This window comes from Psammomys obesus, unplaced genomic scaffold (assembly GCF_907164565.1).
Source record: "Psammomys obesus unplaced genomic scaffold, mPsaObe1.curated_primary_1811, whole genome shotgun sequence".
Taxonomy (NCBI): domain Eukaryota; kingdom Metazoa; phylum Chordata; class Mammalia; order Rodentia; family Muridae; genus Psammomys; species Psammomys obesus.
In genome coordinates, this window is record NW_026593286.1 from 6,313,074 (window position 1) to 6,322,123 (window position 9,050).

General features: G+C 53.5%; 1 protein-coding gene across 1 annotated transcript; it reads right to left on the reverse strand.

Moving 5' to 3' along the window:
- Nucleotides 1–3,811: 3,811 nt before the first annotated feature.
- LOC129683644 (alkaline phosphatase, germ cell type-like) lies at nucleotides 3,812–6,636 on the reverse strand. Its single transcript, XM_055616479.1, has 11 exons — nucleotides 6,573–6,636; nucleotides 6,371–6,487; nucleotides 6,137–6,252; nucleotides 5,793–5,967; nucleotides 5,544–5,716; nucleotides 5,176–5,310; nucleotides 5,008–5,080; nucleotides 4,718–4,852; nucleotides 4,434–4,625; nucleotides 4,199–4,315; nucleotides 3,812–4,104 (listed from the first exon to the last, which is right to left on the reverse strand). Exons 1-11 carry the CDS (start codon nucleotides 6,634–6,636, stop codon nucleotides 3,812–3,814), a joined length of 1,590 nt encoding a protein of 529 aa, XP_055472454.1.
- Nucleotides 6,637–9,050: the final 2,414 nt, after the last annotated feature.

Genomic DNA, 9,050 nt, shown 5'->3' on the forward strand with positions numbered 1-9,050 from the left:
GCATATAAAAATTGTGTTTACAGTTTGGTAAGTATATAACATTATGTCTAAATAATATATAGTCCATAACTTAAAAATATGTTACGGAGCCAGCGGTGGCACACACCTTTAATCCCAGTACTTGGGAGGCAGAGGCAGGCAGGTCTCTGAGTTCAAGGCCAGCCTGCTTTGCAGAAGGAGCTTCAGGGATAGCCAGGGCTATCCATAGAAACCTTATCTCAAAGAGAAAAAAAAAAAAAAAAAACAAGAAAATATGTTACAGAGCCAGCAAGATGGCTCGGCCGGTAAGCCACCTGCCTGAACCTGAAGCCCTGAGTTGCATACCGAGAGCCCACATGGTGGAAGAGTAGAATGAACTCTGAGACCTCTGAGCTCTGACCTCCACACTCGAGCAGCCATAGCCAACATGCACGTGCATGCAGAGAAATAAGTAATAAATCCACATAAAAGAAAGCGTTACACATGAATGTGGTGCGGTGGTTCATGCCTGTAATCCCAGCGCTCTGAGAGGCAGAGGCCAGAGGATCTCTGTGAGTTCAAGGCCAGCCTGGTCTACAAAGCAAGTCCAGGACAACCAAGGCTACACAGAGAAACCCTGTCTCAAAAGAGAGAGAGAGAGAGAAAGAAAGAAAGAGTGACAGCTAAGAACTCTCGATGACTGGTGTGGCGGCACATGCCTGTAAAGGCAGCACTTGGGAGCCTGAGGCAATGTAGACAATGTCATTGTGAGTTCCAGGTCAGTCTAGGTTACAGAGCCCTGTCTAAAACAAAACAAAACATGTAACCTTTTTGCTTGTGTTAGGTATGGTCTGTCTTTGACTTTCATAGCTCTGACCCAGGGGGTTGTGGGGTATGGTGGCTAAAGGTTGGAGTGGCTGCTGAAACTTCTTCAGATGGTTCAACAGTTAAGTCCCCTATGTCCCAGACTGACCACACACACACACACACACACACACACACACACACACACTCACACACTCACACACACGCTCATACATTTGTCAGTATGCCATGCTGCTTGGTGGCGTTTCACCCACAGTAGAACTTCCTTCAAAATCAAGGGCTAAGAATGCATTATAACACTGCAGTACTGGGAGGCCCCAAGTCCCGTTCCCAGAACCTGCACCATTAGAAAGATGGTAGTGGCTGACCTTGCAATCTAACTGACATGGAGCCCACAGGGAAAATGCCTAAGAAGGTGCTGGTAGCTTCTAGGACATGAGGTGAACACATTTCCGTTTCCTGTAAGCCTCAGATAGCAGACTGAGGCAGGTCCTAACCTGTGTTAGACAGGTCAAGCACAGATAGGCATCTGGGGAGAAAGTATTGGCACTGCATTCCGTTTGCCTGCTTGGAATATAGCTGCCCTCTATTCATGACTGACAGTTGAGGCCTCCCTGTTTTGGTAGTTCTAAGTAGACCTGCCATTGCCAGCCCTGTAAGGAAAGGGGGAGGGGACAGCTGCAGAGATGGGAGGCCATCCTGAGCTTCAGAACAGAAAGGCAAGCCTGGAATCATAGTGGACCTACAAGTCAGGTGCAGGACCAGCTTTAAAATACATGCTCGTCACCCGTCCTGATGGAGGCCTGTGAGGCAAATCCTTGCTATGGCCATTCCATCTCCAGGGAGGGACAGGCATCCCCACGCACTGGAGAACTTGCCAGAGCCCTGTGGTGGGGTCAGAAAGGAGACTTCCAAGGCAAAACAAACAACAACAACAAAAAAACAAACCTCTGTTTTCCAGAAAGGAGGCTCAGTGAACTGTTGTGGCTCTGCAGCTGCAGCCAAGGCACAAGGGGTCTCAGCCTGAGGAGACTGTGAGGCCCACAGAGCACTCAGCCAGGTAGCTTCCACTTGGAGGTGGGATGACAGCCATCAGGCTAAGAAGAAGACAAAGTCTTGTTCCTTGTCTCTTCTGAGAGCCTCAGGGCTGGAGTTTAGCTGAGATGGTGGAGTGCTTGCCTAGCATGCACAGCTGAGTTCAGTCCCCTAAGCACAGCATCGAGTGGGCACAGTGGTACATGCCGGCATCCTAGCATTTGGGAGGTGGAAGCAGGAGTTCAAGGCTATCCACAATTACTTAGTTCAGGTTCAGCCTGGGCTAAAGAAAACCCTGGCTCACTATCACCACTAAGAGAGAGAGAGAGAGAGAAGAGAATCTCAGTCACAAACAAGGGACAGCCTGAAAGGTTACTTAGACAAAATCCTTGTTTCACCTCCATTCTCCAGCCTCCATCTTTTGTATTGTTTAGCTTGGTTTTCCAAGACAGTGTTTCTCTGTGTAGTCCTGGCTATCCAGGAATGCTTTCTATAGGCCAGGCTGGCCTCGAACTCAGATACCCACCTTCCCCTGCCTCCTGAGTGCTGGGATCAAAGGTGTGCACCACCACCGGTCTTCCAGCATCCACTGCTTCTCTCTGACTTCCCTGGCCTTAGTGAAAGCAGACATTGGAGAAGAAATACAAAGACAAAAGAACCAGGCTGTCAATGAAGACGTGCTGCGTGTCAGACTGAATGTCCTGTGCTTTCCTGCTTTCAAGCAGGGAAGCCACAAGTCTGCAGCCTGGCAAGTGTGTGCAGGTTGAGGAGGAAAGGGGTCTGAGGCCCTGATTATCGGCCATAGTTGCAGGAGGGGGTAGGTACTGCAGCCTCCCTCCCCTCCTGAACGGCCTCTGCACTGATTCTCCCAGCTCCCAGCCCTGAGCGTCAGCAGGCTGAAGCCTTCCTCTGGGCCTGCTGCCTCTGCTCTTCCTGCAGCAGTGGCTCCAGGGCCTCAAGTGTAAGCAACCAAGACGCCCGAGGCCCTGGCCCAGAGGGTCTGCCTGCTATGACTGTGGTCTACAATGAGTTCAGGGAGGTCACACACTTGAGCCAGAGTGGCATCCGGGCGGCCCAGTGGAGCTTGCTGTCTCTGCTCTGGGCCGGAAGGACACAGAATGTGCTCGCTCGGTGGTGTCTGCCACCTGAGCCTGCCCTGTGCTGGTGCTCAGGTACCTGAGCCCAGCCCAGGGGGCAAGGGACCCTGAGCGCAGGGCTGGTCGGAGTATGAGGCCTTTATGTTCCTCCTTCCTATTGGCCATCGTGGGGTGGACAGGTGCCAGGACTTTCGTGTGCAGAGGCTGGCTGCAGCACCATTCCATCCCCGGCACACCTTTCCTTGGCATGCTCGAGACTGGTCCTCTGCTGCCACCCAACCACGTGTGTTAGCGGGCCCGCCTTCACGCCCACACTCCCTTCCAACTGCTTTAGACAAACAGGTAGTTTAACATAGTTTAACAATTGCTTTTATTGTCCCCAGGAGAATGGAGGGTCCAGGAAGGTGGGAAGTGCCCTCCATCTTTCTGGCAAGAAGACGGCGGACCGAGTTCTCAAAAAGTGAGGGGGAAAACAGTGGGTTGGGGAGGAAGCCAAGTGCCGCTACCACCCATAGATGCTGGAGACGCTGGGGTGTAGGAACAAGGCGCTCTCTTTTTCGCTCTCATGCTGGGCCTCTTCAAGGAGCCTGGGTAGAGCTAGGTGGCCTAATAAGGGTCGGTGGACGGCTGTCAAAAAGGTTTTCGTGGTTCAAGGCGCAACAGAAGCCGGTAAGTCCGGCAATGGGGTCGTCCAGTGCTGGTGACGCAAGACATTCTGCAAAACCGGAAGTAAGTGCCTTAACATCCTGAGGTCTGCGGGAGCTAAAGGTGAGGCTGCAGGATGGAGGTCAGAAACCTGAAGTGGGCATGGAAGAGGAGCGGTTGGAGCCCAGAAAACAGTACTGTCAGGAGACACTGGAGCCAGCGGTGGGACGCTGCGGTGGCGTCCAGTGAGCCTAGAGAGTCAGTTCAGCTGCCGCCACCAGTACGAACACCATCCCTGCCAGCAGGAACAGCAGGGTGGAGGTCTGGCTCGCCGCAATGCTGTGGCCGGCAGGGGGCGCCAGGCCGCAGTCGGTGTAGGGCTCCAGGCAGCCCGCGAAGGCCATGACGTGCGCGACGTAGTTCTGCTCCTGCACCCCGTGCACCAGGTGCGCCTGCGGGCCGCGCGCGAATATCGCCACGTCCTCCCCGGCGTGGGTCTCGCCGTCCAAGGGCACGGCCGCCTGCTGCCGGTACGAGGGGCTGCCTGCAAAGAGAGGGGAGGGGGGGTTCAGGGCAGGTTCTCCGCCCCAGCCCCAGCCCCTGCCCCTGCCCCACGTGGACAGCCCCACTGAACTTACTGCTCTCTTCTTCAGTAACGTCAGCCCGGACGCCGTCATGGAGCCTGTAGCCGGGACCATTGCCATATAGGATTGAGGTAAAGGATTTGCCGTCCTGAGCCTTGAAGGGAGCCAGCCCTGCGGGGAGAGGGGGTGGCATGTTCTCAAACCGAGGGCTGCTTCTGTATGCCTTCACCTTTTGCCAACAGATCCCCACAAGACAGCAATTATCTGCCTCTGCCCGCCCCACGCCTACCAAAGACGGAGCTCCCCCTGTGTGCGTAGCCACCGTAAGTGAAGACGTGGGAATGGTCAGCGGTGACCAGGATCATGGTGTCCTTCTCACTGGTGAGCCTGTCCGCCTTGTCGATGGCAGAGTCAAACACGACAGCCTCGGTCAGTGCACGGTAGGCTACAGATTCATGGTGGCCATGGTCGATGCGGCCCCCTGAGGAAACCAGGGATGGAGAGATGCTTGAGCCTGCGCTGGACCCGTTCCCCCACCCCCACCCCCACCCCCCGCCAGGCACAACCGCTCACCTTCCACAAAGAGGTAGAAGCCTCGGGGGTTCCTCCTCAGCATACGGATGGCCACCTCTGTCATCTCCACCAGGGAAGGGTCTTCGGTAGGGTTTCGGTAGATGTCGTATGTCATGAATTCAGGCTCAAAGAGGCCTGAAGAGAAAGAAAATTCATCATGAACACCAGACCAGGTAGCATTGACATCCCCACACGCAGTCTCTCTGTGTCTCTCTCCCTCTCTCTCACACTCACTCGCACGATTTCCTAATGGAAGGGTTCCAGCCAGGGGAAGAAATGGGAGTTATTACCCATGAGATGTGTCACAGAAGGATCCAGGGACATCCGAATGAGCTGCGAGCGGTTCCAGACATACTGGGCTCCCTGCAGGGACACAGCCAACCTACTAAGTAGGCACTTTGAAATGTACAGCCCTCACTAATCTCCTCTCTGCCCCTCCGTCCTGGCGCCCCCAGTACCTGGTGCTTTGCCAGCCACTCTTGAACTAGGTTGCGTCCATCCAGCCTGGTCCCATCCTGGCCAGGGTTAGTTGGATATTCCTGGTCCGGCGTCCCCTTGGGAAACATGAACTTGCGGCCACCACCAAGGATTACCTATGATCAGAGGTGAGCTTGGGACCTGACCGATATGATCCTCTGTTCCCTCCTGACAGTACCTCGTCCCAGCAGGTCTGAGGAGAGGAACTCTCTTTGGTCCACACCTTCTCCATCTAACCCCTACCCACTGCTCAGATATCCCAGGGATTCAGAGCTCAGACTGTGAGCTACGTAGACTTCAGCTGAGTGACACCTTGCCCCAGCCCTACCCCCTCGCTGTTGGAGCTCACATCAATATCCATGTTGGAGATGAGCTGTGTAGAGATGTCCTTGCAGCCCTCCTGCAAGGCCGAGGCAGGCATTTCCGCATCCGAGTACCAATTACGGTTCACGGTGTGTGCGTAGGTGGCTGCTGGAGAGGCGTGCTGCACCGACGTGGTGGTCACCACCCCCACAGACTTTCCTGCAGAAGAAGTCAGGTGGGTCACCCGGGACCCCAGGCCTCCCCACGTCCCGAAGCCTTGTCCCCACCCACCTACCTGCTTTCTTGGCGCGATGCATCACAGAGATGACCTCATTGCCCCACGTTGTGTTGCACTCGTCAAAGCGCGCAGCTGCACTCAAGCCAATGACCTTGAAGTTGGTTTTGACCCCGGAGAGCATGGCTGTGGCTGTGGCCGCGCTGTCTGGGATCTGCATGTCTGTGTTGTATGTCTGGGGAGAGACACTCTCAGCTCAACTCGACTGGTCTACATTAGTCCTGGTCTCTTCCTGGGACTTGCCCCCCACCCCCTGTGCCCGGTCTGTATTCTTCCCCAACTGCCCCTCCTGCTGTACCAGCTTTTGCCACCCCTTTGGGGGACTTGCGTGTCTCCAAGCTTACCTTGGACAGAGCCATATATGGGAGGCGGTCCATGGCCAGGGGTGTCTCGGGTCCTAGATGACCGTCCATTTGTCCCTTCAGGATCCGGGTAGCTGTCACTGTGGACACTCCCATCCCTGAAGGAGCAGACACAACCTGGTCAGGACTGAACCCCGGAACTGCCTGGACCCATCCATCAGTGACCTTGGTGCCTGAAGCACAAGGGCCCAGGGTGACCAGGCCTCACACACTCACCGTCCCCCAGGAAGATGATGAGGTTCTTGGCGGATGTCTGAATGGGCTGCAGCTTCTTGGCAGCATCCAGGGCCTCGGCTGCCTTTTGGTTCCAGAAGGCCGGGTTCTCCTCCTCCACTGGCCAAGGGGGAGAGCAGAATCAGGGTAAAAGTGAAGGCCCAGGCGTGTGAAAGGAGCAAGGGCCTGAAAGGAGCCGCCTTACCTGGGATGACGACGCTGAGGGACAGCTGTAGCCTGAGGCCCAGCAGCAAGCACGCTCCCCACATGGCCGTGTGGTAGTTGTGAGGGTGGCAGAACGAGAATCTTCGGTACCAAGGTACTAGCAGAGGCTCTGACACCAGGAGGCTCTGACTGCCTCCTCTTAAATAGGGGAAGGCTCAGAGTCCCTCCCTAATCCTCAGGCTCTACCCTAGCCCCACCCTCTCCCATAAACTGAAGCTTGTGTGTCTGTAAGAAAGAGGCAGGTTGTGGGAGTCCAGGCCAACTTCCTGGACCTGGGATTAAGGGAGGGTCCCATCATCTCACCCAGCAGTGGGAGGTGGGGACAGCTACTGTCTTGAGTATAGAGCCGTCTCACGCTGCACTGGTCGCCAACCCTCTGCTTGCTCCGTCCCGGGGGCATCCAACACTTTCTGTTCCTGTGAGCTTTGGCCCCAGTTGCCTCTTCCCTGGACTCAGAGCAGGTAAGATTTCCAGGAGTATTAGCCAGGGGGAACATTGAATTGGAAAGATGGGGTCCCATAGAGCCCTGTTTGTATCACAGATAAAGTTTTTGTTTTTTGAGACAGGGTTTCTCCATGTAGCCTTGGCGATCCTGGATTCATTTTTGTAGACCAGGCTGGCTCCCACCTCACTGAGATCCACCTGCCTCTGCCTTCCTGAGTGCTGGTATTATAGGCGTGTGCCACCACGCCCGGCCCTCACAGCTACTTTTGAGTGTGTTTGAACACAAACTGGAGTGGAAACTGTGCAGGGCCTGGGTCTTCCCCAGGAACAGGCAGGTTTTGCTCTTGACGTAGAGAGACCCAGGGCCCGTGTTCCGCACAGACCCTGGGCACATCTGTAGGTACAGCCTAGAGTAAGGACCTGGTTGTTCCCTCGGCCTGCGGAAAAGTATTGCTGTGATGCAGTGATCTTGGCTCAGAGCAGTGTGATTTGAGAAGAATGGAAAGCTGGGGCCCATATCCTGTATGGGTTCAACTTTATCCCCAGTGGCCAGTCAAGCCATATGCCTATGGATAGATTAGGGACTAGGTGTGGTAGCTCAAGGCTGCAAGCCAGGCCTTCTGATCCAGGGCAGGAAGATTGAAGGCTAGCCTGTGCTATAGAGCAAGAATATTGGCTCAAAACCAACCAGCCAGAGAGTGTGGTGCATGCTTTTAATCATAGCTTTCTGGAGGCAGAGGCAGAACTCCACGAGGCCAGCATAGTCTCCCTAACTTCAGGGCAACCAAAGGCACACAGAGAAATGTAGAGGGTTTTAAATTCAGAACATGGCTGCTCTGGCAAGAGATCACATCCAAAGATCTAGAACTGTGTGATCCGATCGGCTGGAATACAAACAGGCCTTTAATCCAGGAGACAGAGCCAAGCAGATCCGAGTTCAAGGCCAGCCTGGTATAGAGCAAGTATCAGGTAAAGAAAAGCTTTGATCCAGGCGTGGGGGTACAGGCCTTTAATCCTAAGTAATGAAGGTAAAGTTAGTTTGTAAAAGAAAGCATCCATGTTTGAAAGCGGTGTCTAACTGAGAGTTAGAAGGGGTAACCAGATAAAGATTTGACAGGATAGAATACGCCCAAATCTCACGAGAAGAGAGGGGAGAGGGAAGCTACTTAAGGGGCAGTGTAAAGAAAGAGAAGGCAAGTTTTACTGAGACAGTAAGAGAGAGCTGGGTAGTTGCAGACAGAGAACTCCGGGGAAGACCAAGTGAGCTAGAGAATGCTAGCAAATTGCTAGAGTTAGTTTGAGGTCAAGCAGAGCAATTTAGAGGCCAAAAGAAAAGCCAGATTGAATAAGTCAGCTGGGAAAGGAATTTGAGCCAGAAGAGTGAGTTGAACCATCCAGCCCAGAGCTCAGTAAGAACAAGAAAGGGTGAGCTTGAGCTTATTAAGCAGTAATTCTCAGAGGCTATAAACATTCTAGGCCTAGGTTAGATTGTACAGAGGCTGGAAGCTTCCAGAACTAGGCCTACGTTATCAGATAGGGACAGTAATCTTCTGAGATAACAATTTATGCAGGGGAATAAAAGTGCTTTTATAGAGAAACCCTGTCTTGAAAACCAGCAATGAAAGCTGGGCTGTGGTGGTGCATGCCTTTAATTCCAGCACTTGAGAGGTAGAAGCAGGCATCTCTGTGAGTTCCAGGCCAGCATGGTCTGCAAATCCAGTTCCAGGACAGCCAGGGCTACACTTGAGATATGGAGGCACACCTAACATTGAGGGCACACGCCTTTAATTCCAGCACTCAGGCTGAGACAGGCACATTTCTGTGTGTTTGAGGCCAAAAAGGTCTACAAATCATGTTCGAGGGAAGGTAACATAGAGAAACCCTTTCACAAAAGCTAAAACAGAAAGAGGCAGAGGCAGGAGAATCAAGAGTTCACGGTAATTTTTTCCTATATTAAAAGATTTACAGAACAAAAACAAAACAAATAATCAAAAGAGGGTAAGGCAGATTAGTC